Raw genomic sequence first — 23,576 nt, 5'->3', positions numbered from 1 at the left:
TGCTGGCACAGACGTGCAGCCCAGTTTACTTAGGCATGTTGATGGAGCTTGTGCATGTATAGAACAGTGTGTCTCTGAAAACCAGAGACAGCTCTAGCTTGTGCTGTCACTATCCCAGTGACTGGATGTAGTCAACCTTTGTGTTGAGACAGTGCTACCTGGAAAGGTTTATTCCTGCTTGTTGGTGTGATGAATCTGGAATCATGATTTCCTGACACTAAATTTTAATTTCCAGGTGTTGTGTAAAACAGATCAGGACCAAAGCTTGAAATTGAAAGAAGTTTTTAGTCCAGGAGATGTTCAGTGTTAAAACTGATGTTCTCCCTCAAAGAGGAGGGAGTCTGGAGCAGAGCAGGGAGGTAGAATTAGTGTTGTGTTTTCTTTTGAAAGTGAGTTCAAGCTAGCATTGGCTTAAGTGTGTTGTTAGCCCAGCTGAGAGTTCATTACATGTCCATTTTCTGTCTGATGAAGGAGTGGGAGCCAGGGATCACACGAGGAAAGGACACAGCAGGCTGTTTCCAGGGTTAGTTCCAGGGGTTCTTGGAGTGACTCCACATTATCCTAAAGACTCTTGTTTGATTTTTGTTCTCAGGTTGCACCAGGAAACTCCTCTCTAGCACTGGAACTGCAGGAAGTGGAGCCCTTGGTGGTGCCCCAGGCTTCTCCCACGCGCGAGCGCTCGCCGGATGTGATTTCCTCTGCTTCCACAGCCATGTCCCAGGATATCCCGGAGATCGCTTCCGAGACCCTGCAGCGCAGCTTTGCGGTGGCTCCGGCCGGGCTCCCTGGGGAGGTGCTGGAGCCCGGGCACCACGCAGACAGCATGGCCTCAGCTGCCTCAGCCCTGCACTTGCTGTCTCCCAGGAACCGCCACAACTCTGAGCACAGCCACCACTCTTTGGACATGCCTCCAGTGGAGGTGGACAGACTGAATGCTCCATCATTACTGGAGACTGCTTTAACTCAGGAAAATGCATCTTCTGACAGTGTTGTGAGTCAGCCATGGCCGGCAGCTCCTGACATAACCCGGGAAACCAGGAACAGCATGGCAGACAGGTAACACTTGGGTTTGTCTGGTACAGGGCAGGTTGTTTGCACTTGCCAATTTGGCAACTTGGTGAAAAGCTTTTATGGTGTGATTAATCCAGAACAGTTCTCCATCCCTCTTTCCCTTAAAGGATCTGACAAGTCAGCCTTCCTGTGTGCTTGGTCTGTATGCTGTGTCCTGAACTTCCTAGTCCACCTCTAACCAGTTTTGCTCTCTGATACTCTTTGCAGCACAAATGATCTCTGTTATGAAGGTGAAAAGTCTGCTTTGTTGGCCTTCATGTTCACATGGAAACTTGGGATTGTTTTTGTGTGTGCTCTGTAAATGAAATCAGTACAAGCTATGTTCTGCCCAGGTGATGCATTCCTGCAGGCTTTTGTTGAATCAATTGGCAACATGACTGACAGGTTTTCTCATAGGTTAATTGTATGTCTCTTTTCTAGGATTGGCTCTATGCAGCTAGTGTTATAAATAAATAAAGTACTTTAGCAGTCAGAAAATAATGGCAGTGGAGCACAACTGAAGGATGGTGCAACATCACTTAGGCTGCTTAGAAGGAGCAATCTGTTATGCTGGAACAGAATTAGTGTCCTTGACTTGTAGTGGGATGAGAACAGCAAGATGCGTCTGGTATCTCCAGAGACCACTTAGGCTGTGGCTACATGCACCATGTGAACCTGCAAACACTTTCCTTTTCAGCAGGACTAGGAGGCTGAGAAGGGTCAGTGTTGTCCCTCAGGTAATCCTGGACTATTCCCCCATCAAAATTGCAAAGAAAGGCCTCGCCTTGTGCCTCCACAACTGAGGATGTTGTTCCAGGGAACAGTCCCACCTGATGGCTCTGGGGAACACATTAAGACTGTGTTTCTACACAATATTTTTTATTTTACTCATAATCTGAACTTGAGAAAATACTTCTGTAGGAGTTTGCAACTCCCTTCGATCCCACTCTGTCTTTGAATTTTTCAGGATGTTTTAGGTCACCAGATCAGCTGTCTCTGACTGTGAGGTTTCACAAGTGCTCACCTATATTTAAAGTCCTTCCTGAAAGCTGCATTCAGGCACACCTGATTGACAGCCTGGAAGCACATACAGTTTACTTTCAAAATCATTATGATACTCAGACTAGATCCACTGTTACAATTCTGTCTGTTAGAGCTGACCCATCAAATTCACACACTTCCTCAGACACTCTAAGGAGCTAAGAAGCACTGATGAGTTTTGCTCCAGTGATCAGTATTAAATGAGGAAAAACAAACCCAAGATTATGCTGTTCATTGAAGTATGGTGTACTGCCATACTTGAGTTGTGGCTTGCCTCTCTTGTATCAATGTCTGTTGGGAGATAGTTCTTGATTAATACTTCAAGCATAGCTGAAGTGTTTCTTCCTTTTTGAGGCCCCAGAAAAGCACATGGACAAGTTCAAGTGTTTAGTGCCTCTACACAACACCTGTCTCTTCCTGGATCTGTGGGATCAGTGTGGGGTTGAATTTTGTTACAGACTTCTGTCAGGATCTTTCACGAGACATGGAGAGAGTGAATATCCGAGCTGAAAGAGACTTTTGTGATGGTGTTTTCTTTTTTCCCCTCTCTAGTCCAAGGGATGAAGTTGAAGAAAAGCACAAGAGTTCTTCCTACCATCGACACAGCTACCACCTTCTGCAGCATGACAGCCAGGATGCCAGTGCAGAACAAAGGTACCAGAGTGCTCAGCCCCCTCTCTTGTCCTGCATGGACTCAGCTCAGGGTGCATTCGTGCCTCTGTCCCCAGCCCAGCTTCCCCAATGTTCTGTGATGTCAGCTCATCTCAAGATTGGCATCTGGGCACTCTCCAGTTTCTTCTCTGTAGGGAAAGGTTTCATTGTGCTGCTCCAAAAAGCTTGGACCAAGCTTGGTTTAATTACCAGTAAAAACTTATTAAGAGATCAGTTTCCAAATATTGGGCCTTATATCAGATAGCAAGGGTACCTCAGGAGTAAGTTTCTTGCTTCTGACATCTTTCCTCCCTTATGAGTCCCCCTGAAGTTCTGTGGGCACGTTCTGTGTGCCTGACAAGCTCAGCCCTGTTTGACAGCTGAGGGTTGTCCACAATCCACAGGTAAATTCAGACTGAAATATGCAGCCTGTGTTGGAAACTGGTCAGCAGGTAAAAGTCTCCAAGGTACTGAGGATCACAGAGATGTTTTAGGTTCACCTGATCCTCCTCTGTTCTTGCAAAGCATTCTGTGTCCAGTGCTTGCTGTCTGTGAAGCTGTAAGGATGTGCTGTGCTTGAGTTCCCTGCTGGGCCATCCTGGGGTTCAGGTGCCAGTATTTGCAGCTAAACAGGCATCATTCAGCCATGCTGCCTTGGGACCCTCCAAGCCTGGCTGCACAGCACTCAAGCTCAGCCTGAGCAGACCTGGATGAAAGCAGAGCAGCCTGTTCTGAGCTCTGCAGAGGTGACTGTGAGGGGTTAAGGTGGGGCTGTGTGTAGCTGACTCTGGCCATGTGTGGATGAAGAGATGAGTGAATCCATCCCCACAGTGTCACAGTCCAGTGGTGTGAGTGATGTCCTCTCCCCTGCTGTTCCTTCACAGTGACCATGATGATGAAGTTGCAAGCTTGGCTTCTACATCAGGTGGATTTGGTGCCAAAGCATCTGCGCAGAGGCTGCCTGTGAAGGACTGGAAAGTCAAGGCGTCCCCTCGGGCTTCCCCAAAGCTAAAGAGGAAGGTCAAGAAAGATGATGGGTATGCTGGGCTTGCCAGGGCACAGGAGGCACTGGGACCACCTGGGCAGGGCCACAACCTCTTGGGGTCTCCTAGCCCTCACCCCCTTTGCAAAGGGCAGGATCCCACAGAAAGCATTGCTGGTTACTCAGACACTGACTGGCACTCAGGTGTTGGAATAGTTCTGCACTATCTCCAGCTGGGATTCAAAATCCAAAATATAGTCTGGGCTTGAGAAGAATATGTGGGAGGTAAATTGCATGTTGTGAGGGGACACTGGGCTCTTTCACTGGTTTCAGTGAAGGTTTTATTGGAGCTGTGATGCTGTGAGTGTCACAATGGCCTCCATTTTTAATTGACTTCTGAACAGTGGCACAGTGCCCTTGTTCAGCAGTATCTGTCATTTGTTACCTGCTTGCTGCTTCTGTGTGTTTCTAAACATGCCTGTACCAATATCCTGCCAGTGAAAATTGGTGACTGGGAAGATCTACCCATGGCACATTAGACCAATCTGTCTGCATCAGTGTGAGGAGAGCAGCACAGCTTCTGCACAGGGCTCCCTCTCTTGTTGTGTTCCTATAGCTTCATGGTTTGGATCTCTGGCTGTGCAGATCACAACAAAGATGGGCTATGTAATTTAATTCTGGCTGTGGTCCTGCACAGTGACACCCAGAAGCTCTTGGCCTCTAAAATGACTTTCACTTTTTCTGCCTCAGTCCTTTTAAAGTTGCTGGATGGGATTTGTCTGAGAACTAAAAATGTTTACTTTTCTTCAGAGATCTGTGAATTTCAAGAGAACGTGAATATTAGTGGATCAGTTCAGTGTTTTTCTTTATTTTGCTTTATGAACTGGAGTGTGTCACTTCACCCTGAGAGCTGGAATCACACTAGATGATTTGTGTTCATTCATTCTAAATTTTAACAAATGAATACTTGTTTTTATTTTGGTAAAATATTGGGAGACCTTCAAAAGGTGTTTGACAAAGTCTTCCCTGGCTTTGAATTTGGACAAAACTGAGGAATCAGTGCACAGTGCACTTTATAACAGTCCTCATTAACACTTGCTTCAGATCTCTTCCCTGCCAAGGGACCAGTCTGTGAGGAATTTCAGGGTCTGTGAATAGTGCAAATGATAGTATCACAGTGCTGTAAGGACTGGGATTTCATCACCTTCCCATCATTCTCCATGTTACACAAGGCAAAATAGAGTTACGAGCTGGAGTTGAAATCAAAAGCAACCAGAAAATGTGTGATCTGTTTTGGCAGAAGACTTGGATAATAGGAGGAATTAATTGACATAATTGGGTTACTACTCTTTCTCTGTTTGTTTCCAGGGATATGAACCAGTCACCAAGAACATCTAACAACCAGGTGAGTCAGAGCTGCTCTTCATGATGCTTCATGTCTTACTAGGAAAGACCTGAGAGAAAGTTCATCACAGTTCCTTGAAGTATCATGGGTCATGCCCTAGCAGGTTGAGATGGGCTTGGGTTTGGAATTGCTCTGTGCTGACATGCAGCAGAGAAAGAACTCTGTGCTCTCCAGATTGATGATTTCCTTCTCATACTTGCCTCTGCCTGCAGCAAGATAAGCTGTTCCCAGCAAAGAAAGGGTCACAGGGGGCTGACCTTGATGTGTGTGTTTCCTTGTTCCTAACCCTTGAGAGTGGGTCCTCACACTCCTTGAACTATTTTGAGCAGGTGAAGAGACAACATACATAAATTTATGCTTGTCCAGTTGTTTGGTTTTCATAAATAAATGAAAAATCTGAAAAAGTGCTCTAAACAAGCTTCCTTACTGTACTGATTGCACAGCTCTTTTGTGAGTGTTTGTGGTCCTTCTTTACAATGAACACTCTCAATACCTGACCAAAAGTGAATAATACCTACTTTGAAGAGCATCTTGAATCTAAACAGTTGATATTCTGAGCAACCATTTATTAATTCTATGCAGGAACCTTGCTTTTTCAGTTCATTCCTTGGCACAAAAGTTCTTGGGAGCAGGCATTAAACTGGTCCTGTTTGCTGTGTTGTGTGTTACACTTCACTTCCAGGCACAGAGCTTGACTCAACACTGAGCAGAAAGCTCAGCTGACCTCCAGTCCTGTTAGAAATGAATGCTTGTCCTCTCCAATGTAGGTGACAGCAGAGTTCCAGGATGAGCTGATGTGCATCCTGAGGAGCCAGCAGCGGGAGCTGTCCGAGCTGCGGCAGAACCAGATGGAGCTGCTGCAGAGACTCACAGATCACCTCGATGCCATCCAGAGCTCCCTCATGGGCCACATGGAGAGGGTGATCGACTCCCAGCAGGAGCAGGAGCGTATCCTTGTTTGCAGGTGTTGGGTGGAAGGCTGCAAGGCAGACCAGAGGATGAGGAGGGCTCAGAAAGGTCAGGGGTCTTGGTAGCTTAGGGCTGTAGGTGCAGTACAATTGCATGGCTGCAGTATAGCTATTTCAGTTCCTCTCAGGGCAAGAAACTCAGAAATAGAACAGAAGAGAACTGACACTTTCTCTGTGCCACTAAATCTTAGTTATCCATTAAACCATAAGTGCTGCAGTGCTGGTGTAGACCAGAGGTGCACTGGGTACATTATCCCACCTCAGGCAGTGGCCAGTTGCACAAGAGTAATTATGGGCTGATCCTTTCCTTCCTTCCTTTCCTCTTTAAGGCAAGTCAGTACTTGCACCAGAAATAGCATCTGGCTGCCATACTGCATAACTGGATATAGAATTATCTTGTTTGTCCACATTTATTCATATGGTAGTCTACATGTCCCTTATGTGTTGTCTGAGAAGTATTTTCTATTGGTGCTTTCAAACCTGGTATCCAAATATTTGTATTGTATTATGAGTCATTGGTTCCTGTGTACATTTGCTGCACTGAATTTGGTTATGTTCCCCAAACTAAACAGCTCCAGCCTATCTCATGTCTGAAACCACTCTTAACTTCTATGACAATAGCTTTCTCTATTAGTTAGTCTTGGATTTTCCTTTCTTGACCATCAGTCTGATATTCACAGATAATTTAGATACCTTTCTATTGAATTTCAGTGTCTAGAGCTATACTGTAATACTAGAATAATTTTTCCTTTCTCCACAACTTTATGCATGGACTGAATTTTGTCAGCAACTGAATTGTCATTTCATTATTTGTTTAAGATGTGTTTGTGTGTTGGCTCCTTCAGAGAGGTTATTTGATTCATGAGCTGTGAGCAGCCTAAAGCTTGGATTTGCTCCCATGCACTGTATCACTTACATCCACTAATGCCATCCTATAGAAACATTTTTACCAACTTGCTGTTTATGGTTATTAGACTTGATGGTTTCTGTTGTCCTACTTTTGGCTCAGATGGAGTTAATTTTCATCACAGCAGCTCATGTGTGTTATGTTTCAGATTTGTGACCAAAACAGTGCTGATGTTTTCGCTGGTTTTGCTTTTTCTAAGCCCAGTCAAGACCTCTGTTTCTCACACTGCTCCACCAGGCTGGAGGTGGTCAAAAGCTGGGAGGAGACAGAGCCAGGACAGCTGAGCCCAGTGACCAGAGGGATGCCCCACACTGCATGATGCTGTGCTCAGTAGTAAAGGCTGGGGGAAAGGAGGAAGAAGAGGGGACACTTGGGTTGATGGTGTTTGTCTTCCCCAGCCAGCATTAGGTGTGAGGGAGTCCTGCTTTCCTGGGAATGGCTGAACAACTGCTCACCAGTGGGAAGTAGTAAATTAATTGCTTATTTTGTTTGGTTGGCAGCTTTGCTTTACCTCTTGTCTTTACTTCAACCTATGAGCTTTCTCACTTTCACCCTGCCAGTTCTCTCCTGCTGCAGAGGAGTGAGTGAGTGGCTGGCTGGGGCTGAGCTGCTGATGGGGCAGTCAGGTTAACCACAGTATGTAGGAACCAGTACTGTCCAACTTACTTTAGCTGTGTGACATTCCTAGCTTACCTTTCAAAGCTCTTTTCTCACCCTGATCAATCGTTCAAGAGCAGCCTGTTTCAGGAACACATCAGTAATGTTATGAAACCACCCTTTCACTAGAGCTGCACATTTGCTCTCACTGAGCCTCTTGAGGTGAGGCTACTGTCCATCTTTGTGGTCTCACAAAGATCACAGGAGTGTTGTGGGTGACAGGAAATCTGTTGTTGTGCTCCTTAACACAAATTCTCATTAGAGAGAAGGCTGGACCGGGTGCTGATGGAAGGGCAGCAGCGCAATGGGCAGCTCCAGGAGCAGCTGTCCCAGCAGCTGTCCCAGTCCCTATCCACAGCTGTGTGTAACAGACTGGAGAGGACCATTCGGGAGGAGATGAAGAAGACAGTGCCCCAGTGTGAGTGTGGCTGCCTGGGTCTGGCAGGTGGATCCCTGCAGGTGGCTCCATCAGGATCAAAAGCACACTGGGGAAGTGCTGGCACTGTATGAAGCAGATTTTAGGTTGTGTGGACACCAGTCTGTCTGCACAACAATCTGCTGTGGGCCCCACTAATCTGAGAAGAGGGGCTGTGAAGAAGCAGTAGAGTTTAGAAGCAGTGTGTGGCTCCCAGAGGGAATGCCTTTCACAGAGAGTATGGTCTGACCTTCCATTGTAATCTGTGAAGCCTTTGGAGTCTGTTCAGTGGAGGAAGGTGAAAGAGGCTGATGAGTTTGGAAATGCTCAGACTTGGCTGCAGCAAGCTTGAAGTTGTCTTTGTCCTTTTTCACCATGCATGTAAGGAAATGTTCCAAAAACTGCTGGTGGGAAAGCCTGCAGCCAGTAACTGCCTAAGGCAGGGCAGGGCTACCTGCTATTCTGGATAGGGCCAGCACCAACTCTTAAAAATCTTCAAGGCTGGAGGTTCCATAACTTCTGGTGACTTCCAGAGCTGTACCTCCTTCCTAGCAAAAACTTTCTTCAAATATCCAACCTTGGTTCCCCAAGCAAAGTTTGTAATCTCTTGCTGTGTCATATCCAAGAATCATTTGATTCTATTTTCGTTTCTGGGCTTTGAAGTGTGACTTTAGGCTTAAAGCTGCAATTTTGTCCTGTTTTTGTTATTTCTAGGCATTTCCAAGAGCATGGACCCTACTGTCAGCCAGCTCAGTAATACTATTGCTGCCAAGCTCACTGCTGTTGAGGGGACACTGAAAGAGAATATTACCAAGCTAGTGAAATCAAAGGTAAGGAGTACTGGAGTAGCTTTTCCAGGGCACAATGACTTGTCACCTGCCTGGGTAGCAACTTCTTACACCTTTTCCCCTCACCTCTGTCTCTAGGTAATGTCAGTTTAGTTACCAGTAGTCAAAGCTTTTTCATGGTCTTATTAGGAGGACAAGCTCTTTGTTTGGTCCCTGCCCTCTTTGCCTCATTAACACTTTTTTTCATTTACCAAGTTGTTCATTTTCTACTAGAATAGAAATTCTCACCACAGCAGTGACTTTTAGGGCAAGATCAATCAAGTGGTAAACGTTTGACTGGCTCCATTCTGTTCTCCATATCTACATTATTTAGGGGGCACAAGCTGCTTACTTACCTTGGCAGGGAATTATGTTTCTGGGGAAGGAAGGAGGAGAAGGGGAAAGGAGCTGTGCCTGACTGTGCCACCTCTCCTTGCTCTACAGCAGAATACAGAGAAGTGGTGCTGGTTTTGGGCAGCCCCTGAGCAAGCAGAGGTTCTGCCTGCTGGAGTCAAGGTGCAGTGGGAAGAGCCAAGGGAGCCCCCTTGGACACTGGGCTGTCCTTACCTGGTGTGGGTGTGCTGCAGGGACCTGGTGTTTGCTCACACCCTTAGTCCTGGAGCAGACTGTAGCTAATTTTCTGGAATCTTTTGTGTTTGCTTGTAAGAACCTTACAGACAGTGTTGTGAGGGCCACAGCTGACACTCTGCAGGGACCCATCCAGTCAGCCTACAGGGAGGCCTTCCAGAGCGTCGTGCTGCCAGCCTTTGAGAAGAGCTGCCAGTCCATGTTCCAGCAAATCAATGACACCTTCAAGCAGGGCACACAGGAATGTGAGTAGGTTTTCTTCTTTGAGTCTCCTCTGCACTGTTTGCATTAGTGGCTGGCAACACATTGGCTTTATGTTTTTGCCTTTCAGAGTTTCACTGCTCTTAGCACATCCATGTGTTCTGTTTCATACTTGGGAAGCAGAAGTGGGGAGGTTTTTGTGAGTGGTGCTATAAGAGTATGGATTTGCTTCTGCTCTTTGTAGCCCACATAGCGAAACACTCAGCTGTGTTCTGGGAATCTGTGCCTTCATCTGTGGAGTAGGAAAGCCCAGCTGCAGGTTTATCCCATCCTGGTGTCAGGAGCATGATGAATGGACAGGGTGACAGTCCTGCAGCTAGGCCCTCTTCTCAGAGTGCTAATGGATTGGAGAAGTTACTGGGATGACCAGAGGTTAAATGTAGCTGAACAATGTAGGCATAGACAGGCTGAAATAGAGTATACCTTAAATAAGGAAAACTATACAGTGATGCACTGTGGAAGGTCATTCCTGTTCTCAGGTTTGGGATGCAGATCCTTGGCCTTTGGGGAGGCTGGACAGGTATTACTCTGCAGAGCTGGTTTCTTAGAGGGCCTGAATAGGGCCAGTGCTAGGACAGTGACTTCTGTTGGCCATAGATCTGCAGGGTGTCTCCAGCTGCTGTTTATTTTGCATCCTTTCTCTTCTGCACAAGTCTTCCACAAATATGAGAGCTTACAATCTTGTCCCTTTTGATCAGGCCAGTTCATACGATATTTTAAATCTCTGGAGACATGATTTCTTTTTTTTCAGAAAAGTTCCCCCTCTTCATGAGCATTGAACTAACACAGATCACAATTCACACTATGTATGAAATAAAACACCCTCACTTCTGTCTTTATGTCCCCTGAACAAGGAGTGCCTGTAGAAATCTATTGGAGGAGAATTGTGGGTTTGTTGCTGTGTTGTGTGGTCCTGTGTGATGGGGAGACTGGAAGATGGGTTTCTAGTTTAACATAGTGCAACCCAAACCAAGGCTTGTGCATCTCCTCTGTCCCGTGCTCATACATGGGCTCAGCAATTGCTTCTGCTGGAGAACACACAGAGCCTGGCAGCTGGATTTCTGCCCTGATCATCTCCACAGCTACAGATGGCACAAACATCTCCTTCTGTGCTTGTTGCAGATATCCAGCAGCTGGAGGCTCACTTGAAGAACAAGAAGGTGCGAGAGCAGGAGGTGCGGGACCCGCTGCTGAACCAGCTGCGGCAGCTCATCAGCACCTTCCAGAGCACCACGGAGCAGCTGGCGTCCACCATCGCAGCCAGTGTCCATGCTGAGGTGCAGCAGCAGCTGCACATCATTGTGGGCAAGTAAGTTGGCAGCTGGGCTTGTGGAAAAAGATGTCATTGAGATGTTCCATGCGTGTATCCAGCACCTCTCCCTGCTTAGTTGTGGAAGTGAGCCAGGAGGGCTGTAGGGCTGCTTGTTGGCCCTAGTTGGGCTGCTGACTGTTGGTCACAGAAGGTTTCCCAGCTGTATTGGGAAGCTCAGCTTTTCCCCATGTGCACAATGGAGACCAGAAGGATCTAAGGTACCCCTAAGCAAACTCAAATCTGAATACTTCCTGAAGATCATTTCAGAGGAGTCTTTGAAAGGCTTTTCTTCACTCAGTGTCCTCAGGCCTACAGTTTCTACAGGTTACTCTCTCTCCCCTCAACTGCTCTGCAGCAGTTTGTGCTTTACCCTCCTGGTTCAGGATGGGATCCCAGCAGTGCCTCCAGCACATTCACACCATGAGGCAGTGGCAGATTGCCAGGCATTGGGACTGGCTAGTGGTCACCTGCAGAGCAGAACAGCCCTGTCTATTTTAAGCCACTGGAACATACATCAGAACACACCAGGGTCTTCAGTGCAGGCCAGAGTTGCCAGGAAGGCCACCAGACTAAATCCTGGTTTTGTTGCATGGGCTGTGCTTGTTCCCAGGGAATTCCTGCTTTTCTACCTGTGGCAGAGCAGGTTTGATGCTTTGTACCCTTTGTGAGAGGGGAGAATCCAGTCCTTGAGGGAAAAGGTGTCACACAGAGCAGCAGAGTCTGCACTGTGAAATCCTCTTCTGTGGAGAAGTCACAGGCACAGTGTAAGTGTGTTCTCATTCTAAAGGTGTCATCTGCACACTAGGAACTGCATCTGACCGATCTGTAGGAAGCTGGCCCCATTTGGGAATAAACCCACAGCTTAGTTACCTTGCTTCTGAGGCAGAGACATTAAAGATTTAAAACATTGTTTAATGAAAGGCTTAGTTCCCTGAAATGTCACTTTCTTGCACCAGCAAGAAAGTCCCAGCATCTTCCAAGTGCACCCTGGGCCATGGTGGTGCTGGCCACAGAGTTGCCTGTGCCTCAGGTCTGTTTTATAAACCCTTAGGGAGCCACACTACAATAAGCAAACCAGCCTGTGCTTTCTCACTGGTATAAGCTTTGTGTAGTGTTATCCCTTGGCTCTTCATTCTCAGAGGTACCCATGGGTTCTGTTTTGTTTTTTTCAGCATGCAGGAGTCTATTTTGGCCCAGGTGCAGAGAGTCATTAAAGGAGAAGTGAGCCTGGCTATGAAGGAGCAGCAAGCAGCTGTCACCTCGAGCATCGTCCAGGCGATGCGCTCGGCAGCCGGGACACCCATCCCCTCTACTCACATGGACTTCCAGTCCCAGCAGACTCACATCCTTCAGCTGCTCCAGCAGGGACACCTCAACCAAGCTTTCCAGCAGGTACCTAGTTTTCCTGGTAGTCATCCACTGCTTGTTGGGGACTGAAAAGGAAAAAAGGGTTCCTTGGGGTGGGCACATAATCACAGCAGCTTACACAGGAGCTGGCTGAAACTCCACTGTGGCAGTGGAGTGCTTGAGGGGTGCAGTTGCTCTCATGCAGGTGGAGCAGGTCCCATGATTTGGTAGCAGTTAAGTTCCTTCCTCCCTGCCCATGTCCTGTCAGGACAGTGTCAGTGCTCCAATAAAACCAGTGTGTTCTGCCATCAGTGCTGACACATGGCTCATCTCTGAAGAGTAACAGCTTCATAAGCCTCTCCAGGCAGATCTACCAGCTGGGGCCTGACCTTGCCTCTGACTTTGAACATGCAGGCAGATCCATGTGAGCTGCTGCAGACAAACTCTTGTGGGAATGATAGCACTGCTGGCCCTGCTCCATGCTGCTGACAGTAACCTGCTCCCCTCTGTCTGGTTGTGCTCTGTTCAGCTTGGAACAGACACAGGTGTCCTCAGAGCATAGAGCAAGAGCCTGAGGATGGCCCTGCTGACTTGTACAGCAGAAGTGCAGATATTTGCTCTCAGAGGAGGCTGTTGAGCCACTGAGCATCCCAGATTTGTCACTGTGTCCTGTGTCCCTCACCTACCTGTTGGTTCCTGTGCATTTTTAGCTGTGTCTTCCTTGCAGGCTCTAACAGCAGCTGATCTCAACCTGGTTCTGTATGTCTGTGAGACTGTGGATACTCAGCAAGTATTTGGACAGCATCCATGCCCTCTGTCCCAGCCTGTGCTGCTCTCCCTCATTCAGCAGCTCTCCTCAGATCTGGGCACTCGTACAGAACTGAAGTTGAAGTGAGTATGACCGGAGAATTGGGTCCTGTTCTTAGCCCTGGCTTTAAGTTCACTGCCTGGAAGTGGAAGGTGGAACTCCAACAAAAGTTGGAGTTTTGTAGCCTGTTTACAGCCAGTGGTAACTCTGGAAAATACGTCAGCATTGCCACAGAAAGCTTTGCTGCCCTGAGGTAGTAGATGAAGGAGTACCCAGCAGTAGGTGCTGGTACCTCTGGAATTGCAGCCTTTAAATATTTGCAGCCTGTGCAGCAATCCCCATTCCCCAAGGAATCTCCTTGTGGAGGCAAAAGGAGGGATAGTGCCATGTTCCCTGGGTAGTGTAATATCCAGGGTAAGTTTGCTCTGTCCTCAGCTCTTAACCCATCACTGGACTTTGTGTCAGCAGTTTCTTGTCGTGACTGTCGGGCTCAGTGGGAGGCTGCAGCAGGAGCTACTGGTATAATTTCTGGTGGATGTTCCAAGCAAAGCTTGTGTGACAAAATAGTGACTGTACTGATACTTGACATGAACATTTTTAGTGTCTGAGTCAAAACCCTGCTATCTGCCCTTAAAAGTGAAATTGTTAAGGTTCTTACAATTGAGTATGGCTTGTATGGAAAAATTACTTAAATCGAGTTTTTAACTCAATAAGGATAAAGCAAGCTGGAAAAACTGAAAAGAGCTCCAAGTTACAGTCAAGTTACAGGCTGTAATTGGGGTTAAAGCTGCTGCTGTAAAATTTAAAAACCTGCAGTGACCACATTGCCTTACTCAGGCTGTGGTTTAAAAGCTGATGGCTCATCTGAACTTCACAGTGTCTTGTTGGTAAAAGTTTTGGTCTTCTCCCACCCCTTCCTGGATGGATTTTATCATAACCCTACACAAACTGAGTCTCACTGCTGAGGGGTTTTACTGCCTAATGAGTGACTAATTCTGCTTAAAGGTATTTAAGAAAAAATCTACTGACAGTCACCTCCAGCAGTGTGGGGAGTTCTCACTGGCTGTTGCCTCTGCCTTGGTTCCAGCAGCCAGGTGGGCAGGCTGGGAGCTGTAGGCTGACCCCTCATGGTTTAGAAGGATAGGTGGACTCTGTGTGAGTCAGGAACATTTATTTCGTGACAACTGAACATACTGCAGAGTTTGGGTGGAGTGGGGAACAAAACTGTGCATCTTCAGTACAAACATGAACTGATTCAGATGGGGATAATTCTCTAGGTTTGGTCCTAACCTTGCCCTCTCTCCTTCAGCTACTTGGAGGATGCAGTGATGCACCTGGACCAAAGTGACCCCATCACCCGAGACCACATGGGGTCAGTCATGAACCAGGTGCGGCAAAAGCTCTTCCAGTTCGTCCAGCTGGAGCTCCACAACCCTCTGAGCAAACCCGCGCGTCGCCTCATGATCATGCTCCAGGGCCTGGTCACCCCTGGCATGACCTAGGAGCACCTGGCTGCCCGGTGGGCTGCTCCACCAAAGCCCACCCAGCAGATCCACAGTTACTAACGACGTCTGGCTGGTGTTAAGAGCTCTTGCAAGAAAATCTATCAACACGTGTGTGATGTCTCTAAGGCGAACGCCATCTGTGTATAGTTCCAAATAGTCACTGAACATTCACTTGGCTTATTTTTCCTAAATAGCCTCTTTTTTGAGAGTTAAATCTCTTCTTCACCTGCCCATCCGTCCCCAAGGCTGGCTGGCAGTCCATGTCTCATGCAGCAGAAGCCCATGGATTTCTTACCCCTTTAAAAGTCTGGATCTGCTGCCGTCACAGGGGAGCAGCGAGGTGTGCGCTGAGCCCGAGCGCAGGGGCTGCCACCAGAAACCTGTACCCACACCTTAGTGAAGGGCTCCAACTCCTCCTCCCTGGCAGGCTGTAGGCACAGGGAGGAGGCCAGCTGAGCGAGAGGGGTTAGTTAAAATTCATTATTTAGTTAGGTTCGTTAATTCCAGATCCACAGTGGAGCGCCCGGCCGTCCTGAGGCAGCAAGGCAGGTTTGGGCAGGGGTGACACCTCTGGAGTGCCCCAGGCAGGGGCTCTGTGTCAGGGTGCTGAGGCAGCAGCAAACTGCAAGAGCCCCGGGGGTCCACCGGTTCTGTTGTGCTTCAGAGCATGTCCATGTTTCAGACATTAGTTTTGATTTGACACCGAGGTTTTTCTTTTTATCTAAATTTTGAAGTTTTGGGGGGTTTTGTTGTTCGTTTTTTTGTTTTTTGGGTTTTTTTGGAAATAACATTAAGAACAATTCAATAAAAAAACTTTTTGAGAAAAAAAAAGTTGAGAGCTTCTTCTGTTGTGTGATGGAGGGTGAAGACTGAGGGGCTTTGAGGATATCAAACCATCGCCAGGCTGGAGCCTGAGGTGAGGGGCTGGGATTGTCCTCTCTCTTCCCAGATTTTTTCCTGATTCTCTGCTCAAACTTTGCTGTGTGAGTCCAGCAGAGCATAGTGGTCTCTGCTTCCTGGGAGAGGCAGGAGGTGCTGGTGGGCTGCTGGCTGTGGGAAGGGGACATTAACTCCCCTTTTCGCAGCAAAAATGTCTTTGGCTACTCCTCCTTGCTGGAGAAGAGAAGGCTCTGGGAAGACCTTACATCCCCTTCCCAATACATAAAGGAGCTCCAGAAGAGCTGGAGAGGGACTTCAGATGAGGGCAGAGAGTGACAGGACAAGGGTGAATGGCTTCACACTGACAGAGGGCAGGATCAGAGTGGATATTGGGAAGCATTTCTTCCCTGTGAGGACAAGCTGTGGATGCCCCATCCCTGGAAGCGTTCACAAGACCAGGTTGCACAGGGCTGGAAGGTGTCCCTGCCGGCTTGGAACGAGATGGTTTTTCCAGTCCCGTCCAACCCAAACCAGTCTGTGATTCCGTGAGCTGCAAACCCCGGGGGCTCCTCGCTAGGGCGTGCCGGGGGCCGGTCCCGGGGCGGTGCCGGTCCCGGGGCGGTGCCGGTCCCGGGGCGGTGCCGGGGGCCGGTCCCGGGGCGGGCGGCGGGGCCGGGGCTGCCGGCGGCGGGCGCGGAGCACTCGGCGGCGGCGGCGGCGGCGGCGCGGGGTCCGCACCATGGGCGGCGGCTGCTGGCGGCTGCTGGGCGTCGTGTGCCCGCTGCTCCTGCACCTCGGTGAGTGCCGCGGGTCGGGCTGCGGGGCCGGCACCCCCGGGCTGTCCCCGCCGGGGCTGGGGAGCTGGAGGGTGGGAGCGGGACCCCGGCCTCGTCCCGCACCTTCTGTAGCTGCGGGGAGCGGGGTGCCGGCTGTCCCACGCTCAGCGATCCATGCACCTTTGTCCCGTGTCCTGAGACGCCGGGCAAGGAGGAACGCGGCTGCTCAGCGCTGTCCGGGGTCTCTGCTCAGGCTCTCCAGCCCTGTGTGCCCGCCCCACGCACCTGCTGGCTTTCCCTGCTGCCCTGGTTCCGAGAGCATCCTGACCGCGGGGGGATCATCCGGCAGGTCCTGCAGGTCCTGCACCTCGCTGGCACCACCGTGTCCGCTCCACGCTCCCGCTCCTCCGGGAGCCGAGGGAGGATGCGGAGCACAAGCGGTACCCAGTGACATCTCTGCTCTGAAAAGAGATGGGAGCCCGGGATTAACCGGGTCCGACTGCACGGAGGGAGGACAGGGACCACCCAACCTCTGGTGGATTTTAGCTCAGAGGGAGGGTGACTCCGACCCTTAGGAGCAGGATGGCTGCGTCGGCACTCGCTGGGGAGCCGGGGATGTTCTGCAGCGCCCTGGGAAACTTCCTCCGTGCTTTTCCCTTGGGCTTTCTCCCTGACGGAGCCGGGGGCAGGTTTTTCCCCATGGTTTTGCAGCGGAGCAGCAGAGGTGATTTGCCCTTCTGCTTTTTCCTTCTTTGCTCGCCCTGCCCAGCTTCACGCCGAGGTTGCTGAGCAGAGGGGAGAGCTTGTTCCGGACATTAGAGCAGCCCAGGAGGTGAAAGCTCAGCCTGCAGCAGGGACCAGCCGGCTGAGGGGAGGCAACATCTGGCCCTGCCAGCTGCTGGGTCCTTGGGCTGGTTGGAGGCACGCTTGTTGCCCGGCTGGGTCAAAAGAGGAGCAATGGATCCCACTTTCTCTATTGATACCCGTGGTGTTTGTGACCCACGTGTCTGGCATCAGCCCGAGACTTTCCTCGGTGCTGTGCTCAGGAGCTCTCATTGCAGACACCTAAAGTGCCCTGTGATCGTGTCAGGCTCGCCCTGGGTTAGTCTCGACCACAGCCACTTTGCTCAGGACCCTGTTCCAGGAGTGCAGGCGTGGGATGCCAGCAGCAAGGCACACGAGACATCCCTGGAGACATCATGGCTGCCTCAGCAGTCACCGGGAAACTTTCAGCTGTTTCTGGGGTCGCCTTTCCACAGGGGTCCCTCGCATAAACCTCCCCCTCAATTAGAAACCTCCCTGGTGCACACCCATGACACTTCCAAAACTCTTGTAACTCCTGTTGAATTGGCACAGGGACCCCATATCTTCTGACCTGCAGGAGGTCTGGGGGAGAGCTGGGGACCATGCAGGTTTTCTGTGACTCAGTCACACACCAGCTCCCTTTGGGCTTCTCACCAGTCGTGGATGCACTCGGAGTCCTCATGAACACACCCTGTCACCCATTGTCCCTTGTCCGGCACCAGGGTTTGGCCAGTGCCAGTGGTGAATCGTTTTTGGGAATGGGGAGCAGAGCAGGGATTTGGGACTTCTCAGAATGAAGCAGCCATACTTGCACTTGTGCCTTTTCCTTTTGTACTTTTCTTCCCCTTTTCCTCCCCCGATTCCCCTCCCCTGTGTTCCCTTTCCCTTTTCTCTTTATCATTTCCCCTTTCCTGTTCACCTTTTCCCTTCCCTCTTTCTCTTCCCCTTTCCTGTTTCCGCCTTTCCTCTTCCCCCCTTTTCAACTTTCCTTTTTCCTTTCCTCTTCCCATTCCCCCTTTCTCTTTCCCACTTCCCCTTTCCTTTCCCCTTTCCCCTCTTTCCCGCTGCAGTCAGAGCAGAGACTCCAGCTTGCTGAGCCTTTGCTTTGTTTTTATCTGTTGTAGTCACAAATTAATCTTTGCTGTCAGGGGATCAAGGCAGGGACAGATGGCTCGGGGAGAGCCCGGGATGCCCGAGGTGAGGTGGCCGGCAGGAGCCCTGCGGCGAATGGCAGCACCGCTGCGGGGCCGTCCCACGGCCTCGGGCTCCCGAAGTCACTATGAGAGCCCGGGGAGGGGATGCCGGCGGTCCGGGGGGATGTGGGAGCCCCTCGCCACATTTCAGAGCCACGCTGCCCTGAGCCGGGCAGGCTCAGCTCGGCCTCTCCTCTCTGTGCCCCGCAGCCGCGAGCCAGGAGTCCGTCAGCATGGCCGGACAGTGCGACAGCATCTTCAGGGGCTTCGCCGGCTGCCTCATCAGCCTGGGGGAGAGCATGACCCAGAACGTCCGGCAGCAGCAGCAGCAGCAGCAGGAGGAGGGCGGCGAGGAGGGGCAGGAGCTGGAAACCATCTGCAAGTGAGTGTCCCTGTGGGAGCGGCTGGGACGGCGGGGTCACCGCCGCCAGCATCGCCCCGACCCCCGCCCTCCTCCCCAGGTCCTGGGATGACTTCCACAGCTGCGCCAGTGCCGTGCTGTCCAGATGCCCCGTGGAAGCGGCCAGCATCTGGGAGTCGCTGCGCCAGGAGTCCCGCAAGATGCAGTTCCAGGGGAACCTGCAGGAGCTGTGCAGCGCCCGGAGCCGCCTGGGCAGCCCCCAGCCCCCGGGCTCGCCGGCCTCCGAGACCAACCAGGCCACACTGCGGGGCTCGGCCGCAGCCCTGCGCCCCCGTCTGCCGGCCCTGCTGGCCCTGCTGGCTCTGCCGCTGCTGCTGCTCCGGCTCTAGCCCTGCCCAGGGCTGCACCTGCAGGTGCCCAGGTGATGCCGGCTCGGTCCCTCCGGCTGCTGGCCGGACCCCGCCACGCCCGCCTCCCTCCCGGGCATCCCTCGCGGGGCACGGTCCTCTCCTGCAGCACTTCAGATGGATTTATATTTATATTAAAAGACACTTTTACATTTCTCCTGTCTGTCTGCCATGGGATGCCCCTTGAGCCCCTCCCAAGCGCCGTGTATGCTCTGGAGACTGGAGAGGAGATGCTCCCTGCACCAGTCCCCAAGAAGGCTCAGTGGGAGGGTCTGTGACTCCATTTCCCCAGTGTATTGCCCATGGCCATGCCAGGTAGTCCATGGGTCCAGGGACAGCCCCAGGAGGGGGCAATTCCCACTGCCTTGGTGCTCCTGGCTGCTGCTTTTCAGGGCTGGGTACAGCAGATATTCCTTTTAGAAGTGGGTCAAATGTTTTGTTTCAAAAGAGACCTTAGGAAAACACAGGACGCAGATTTCTTTATCTTTTTGGCAGCCAATAGCTTGTCCTCTGATGGGCAACTCCAGTGACATTTTCTGTTTTCCACCCCTTTTATTCTGGCCTTACTGTATTCGTGGTCATGAAGAAAACTACGGTTTGTGGGGAAGAGAGGTTTTTTGGGATTTTTAACCAACATGATGGAGGTAAAAAAGCTAGGGAACTGGAAATCTCATCCAGGTTCACATGGAACTTGTGGAAGTTAAACCAATATGAGTTGTGGGTGTTTAACTTGGCTAACTTGTATCTATCAGTGGAAGATGCTCTAATTCCCATCCCTGTCACTGTTATGCTGAAAACTTAGGATATTTTTCCCAGCTACTAAAGCCCAGTGTGAAAACCATCTCCCCTGGCCTGGGCTGGCAAGGCATCCTCCCCACTCCCCACCCACAGCCTGAAGGGCCACTGGAATTGCAAATGGGCCACCCCAGCTGTGGCACAGACCAGGGGCTCCTTGCTGGTGTGGCCCCCAGGCTCCAGCAGCAGTGGTGGGCAAATCTGTGTGGCATGTGGGAAACCATCCCACTCGGGAAAGGCAAAATCCTCTGGCCAACAACACAAGTGCCCCTGCTCTGAGGATTGTTCCAGACTCAGCAGAGCAGGAGTTGCTGCTGTTTCTGTCATTTCCGTGACTTCAAGGCTGTCCTAAAAACATTCCAGCAGCTGGGCACATGGTTTTGGCCCAGGGAAACCTTTGCACACTGTCCTGTGGCTGAAAGCCTTCAGCACATGAGCAAGGAGCTTATAATCACTGTCCCGATTGAGCCAGGATAAAATATTGCATGTTTCATCATAAAACCTCTTCCTGCGAGCTCTGCTAACTTAAGCATGTGACTGACAACCTCTGGGATGTCACCCTGGCTGTCCCAGTCCTGTGCCAGGTCCAGGAAACACTTAACAGGATTCATCCCATGGGGCTGAGTGGTTGCTGCTGATCCCTCAGCTCTGTGTGGGGCACTGTGTTTATTTTCCATTATTTATTCCACCAACCAGCCTGGAGCTGGCTGGGGGGACACCAGACATCTGGGATCCCGGCAGCCCTTGCTGGGGAAGATGCTGATCCCGGGACCCCCATGGGATACGGGGCAAGACACCACACCAGCTCTCCTCCTCCAGCAGCTGCCACTCCCCGTGTTTAACGCCAGCGTCGGGGGGATAATCCGCCGGTTCTTTCCTTCCCAGTTGCTGACAATCCTGTGTTTAAGGGTGAATTAGTGCCGGATCCCGGCAGGGTGGCTAAGAGGATAAACGCCAGCCGGGCGCGCACTCCGCGGGGCTGGGAGCGGTGGGACCGCAGCGGGGCACGGGAGGTGGCCCGGGGGATGGAGTGTCACCAAACGTGGTGCTGTGACAGGCTGCCACCACGACGGTGACACCTGCAGACAGCAAACTGTGCTGCTTCAATACAGCCGGTATCAAAGATCCACCCACACCCACCAAACACTCCGGGTGTTTCACCCCGTGTGCAGGAAGGCACACCACAGAGGGTCCCATGTCCTGGAAAATGTCACCGTACATGTCACAGCACCAGCACTTGTCACCACACATGGCTCACACCTTTGGCTGTGCTTCCACGTGTGTCCTGCAGCTGAAAGGTGTCACCGTGTCACCACACAGCCTGCAGGCATTGACGGCTCTGGGAAGCCAGGGCTGGGATTTGGGATTTGGGGGATGCTGAAAAGGGTGGATCTGTGGGTCACCACTGCTTGGTGACCCCACATGTGCAAGAGCCCATGGCAAAGCACTGCCCCAACCCCAGTGTCACCTGCCACCCCAATCCTCCTTCAGGGAGGTGCCTGCAGGGCCCAGGGCAGCAGTGTGACAGCAAGGGTGGGTGTGCTGAAAACTCTCTGGTGCTTCAAAACTGGGACATTGAGCTGGTGTCTGTCTTACATTGGGTGTAAAGGTTTGGGACAGTCCTGCAGCTGTGTCCTGCTGTGGGAAGGGATAACATCCTCTTTCCTGTCCCAAGAAAAACAGGTGGCTCCCTGTGCTCTGACAGCATCTTAAAGCACCAGTCCAGGCTGAAAGGAGGGGACAGTGGGGAATGAACTGGTGGACCCCGGCACCGGGAGCCTTTGGAGCACCGGTCGTGCTGTGAAAACCTCTCATTGTGGTTACGAAACTCCGGTGACCTACTTTACACTCCCTGCTTTTGTTCTTAATTCCCAGATATGGCTGCTCTCCAGATTTTGCCCATCAAGGCAAATTAATTGGAGTAGATCCTAATTTGCTCTCTGCTATTCTTTGGGCAGAAGATTAAATGCTCTGCAGACATTATCTCCCTCTCTTTTCTCCAGGAGACAAACCTAAATTATTAAAAAAAAAGAAAACAAAAAAGGGATAAAATCCAGCTGAGTCCAGCTGAGTTGATGCTTGAACTCACTTTTTGTAATCGTAGAAGGGGGCCAGGGAGGTCCTCGTGTCCCTGGGCAGCTGGAAGCAGATGGTGACACTATTCTAGGTGGCTGTGTGAGTGAGACAGCACACGTGCCACAGTGATGTGAGGCCCAGCCTCCCACCATGCTGCCCAACGCCTCTGCCACACGACGGCTGAATCCTCTATTCCTTTGTCCAGGGAAATTCCTCCTGATGAAGGTACCAGCTGGGGAATGATTCCTCATCTGTGGGTTTCTCTAACTGGATAGACTGGTGTGGAGGCCACCAGCAAAATAGCCCGTCCATAGTCCCAGTGCCACTGTCCCAGTCTGGCATTCCCAACCAGGCACCAGCCTCACCACCTCCAGCTTCACTGGCACCCCAGGCAGAGGGGAGCATTGGAACACAAGCATAGCCTGGAGGACACTATGTCACAGGGCTGGCCACTATCCGAGTCTGCATGGGGATTTCTGCTGAGCCAAATGTCCAACTTTCCATAAGGAAACACCAAAAGACAACCTCAATCCGTGCGGATCGGAGGCAGTGGGAACAGCTGAGCTGGAGTCACCTCTGCCGTGGGGGCTGTGTTCAGTCTGGCACCCCATCTGCACTCAGCTTTGGGGCTGTTTTATTCTCCAGAGAGGCATATGGAAAGTTGGATTTCTTTTTTAAGCAGCTTTAATTGAACATCCTCTCGTTACGACCTCTGCTCAGCCTTGCTGGGACAACCTTGAGCTCTGGCCCGGCATGAGGCTTGGGCTCGCTGCCGCACAGGGCAGGGATGCAGCTCAGAGGAAATCAGAGACGAAACTCTAGGGGAACCCATCCCTGCAGAAGGGTGAAGGCTCTCAGGAGGAAGCAGCCAGGCTGCTGGAAATGTTCAAGGATGGGGGTCTGAGCAACCTGGTGTGGTAGAAGGTGTCCCGTCCATGGTGAGGGGTTTGGAACTGGATGACCTTTAAAGGTCCCTTCCAACACAAACCATTCCAGGATTCTGTGATTCTTCACAGACATTCCTGCCTCAAGTGCTGAATCCTTCCCATGAGGCTGGAGGCAGGCTGTAGGTCTTGTGCATCAGAGATGGCATGGGATTTCTGAAGGGGTCAGCAGTGAAGAGCAGGGGGAGGCTCCTCCCCAGAGAGAGCAGCATCTTGGAAGGGAGAAGGTAAAAAAAGAAATGTCAAGGAGACAACAGCCCGTTTGGCAAGAAAACCCTCTGTTAGACCCTGCCCAAGCACAGCACTGCTTTGTGAGTGTGTCAGAGACCTGTTACCCTCTTGGAAGAAGGAGAAAAAACTCCAGAGGTTTTTGGCTGGAGCAGTGCTGGTGGAGCATCCAGGGCCTGGCAGGATGAGCAGCTGCAGAGCCTCTCAGTTCTCAGAGCTTCTTCAGCAACAAGGAGCTTATCCTGGTCAGAAAACTTCCTGCTGTAGCTGCAGGAAAGCTCTAGATGGAACAACAGACCTCAGGAATAACAGGCAATGACCCCAAAGTCGAACTGGGTGCCTGGCCTGGCAGGCAGTGGATCACAGGGATGAGCAGACAGTTCCCTGCC

The 23,576-nt window shown here is 51.0% G+C and overlaps 2 protein-coding genes across 3 annotated transcripts in view; both read left to right on the top strand.

Moving 5' to 3' along the window:
• EDC4 (enhancer of mRNA decapping 4) overlaps window positions 1-15,535 on the top strand; it is a 33,043-nt gene extending 17,508 nt beyond the window's left edge. Inside the window, exons 18-29 of the mRNA XM_033069595.1 lie at window positions 593-1,056; window positions 2,644-2,745; window positions 3,627-3,779; window positions 5,093-5,129; window positions 5,897-6,077; window positions 7,924-8,079; window positions 8,791-8,906; window positions 9,571-9,736; window positions 10,875-11,061; window positions 12,237-12,456; window positions 13,139-13,302; window positions 14,529-15,535. Of these exons, the coding sequence (XP_032925486.1) occupies window positions 593-1,056; window positions 2,644-2,745; window positions 3,627-3,779; window positions 5,093-5,129; window positions 5,897-6,077; window positions 7,924-8,079; window positions 8,791-8,906; window positions 9,571-9,736; window positions 10,875-11,061; window positions 12,237-12,456; window positions 13,139-13,302; window positions 14,529-14,721 (2,139 nt within the window). The 3' untranslated portion in view covers window positions 14,722-15,535. The remainder of the gene's footprint in view (window positions 1-592; window positions 1,057-2,643; window positions 2,746-3,626; window positions 3,780-5,092; window positions 5,130-5,896; window positions 6,078-7,923; window positions 8,080-8,790; window positions 8,907-9,570; window positions 9,737-10,874; window positions 11,062-12,236; window positions 12,457-13,138; window positions 13,303-14,528) is intronic.
• Window positions 15,536-16,318: 783 nt separating this feature from the next.
• On the top strand, window positions 16,319-19,300 carry NRN1L (neuritin 1 like). 2 transcript variants are annotated; one of them, XM_033069663.1, is made up of 3 exons: window positions 16,319-16,400; window positions 18,587-18,758; window positions 18,838-19,300. In XM_033069663.1, exons 1-3 carry the CDS (start codon window positions 16,343-16,345, stop codon window positions 19,124-19,126), a joined length of 519 nt encoding a protein of 172 aa, XP_032925554.1. In that variant the 5' UTR covers window positions 16,319-16,342; the 3' UTR covers window positions 19,127-19,300. The 2 variants fall into 2 exon arrangements, with proteins under 2 accessions (XP_032925554.1, XP_032925555.1); XM_033069664.2 differs by lacking the exon at window positions 16,319-16,400 and adding an exon at window positions 18,174-18,380.
• The last annotated feature ends 4,276 nt before the right edge of the window (window positions 19,301-23,576 follow it).

Source organism: Catharus ustulatus, chromosome 11 (genome assembly GCF_009819885.2).
Source record: "Catharus ustulatus isolate bCatUst1 chromosome 11, bCatUst1.pri.v2, whole genome shotgun sequence".
NCBI classification, from domain to species: domain Eukaryota; kingdom Metazoa; phylum Chordata; class Aves; order Passeriformes; family Turdidae; genus Catharus; species Catharus ustulatus.
The sequence above is the reverse complement of the archived record's forward strand: the minus strand, read 5'-3'. Positions and strand labels throughout refer to the sequence as shown.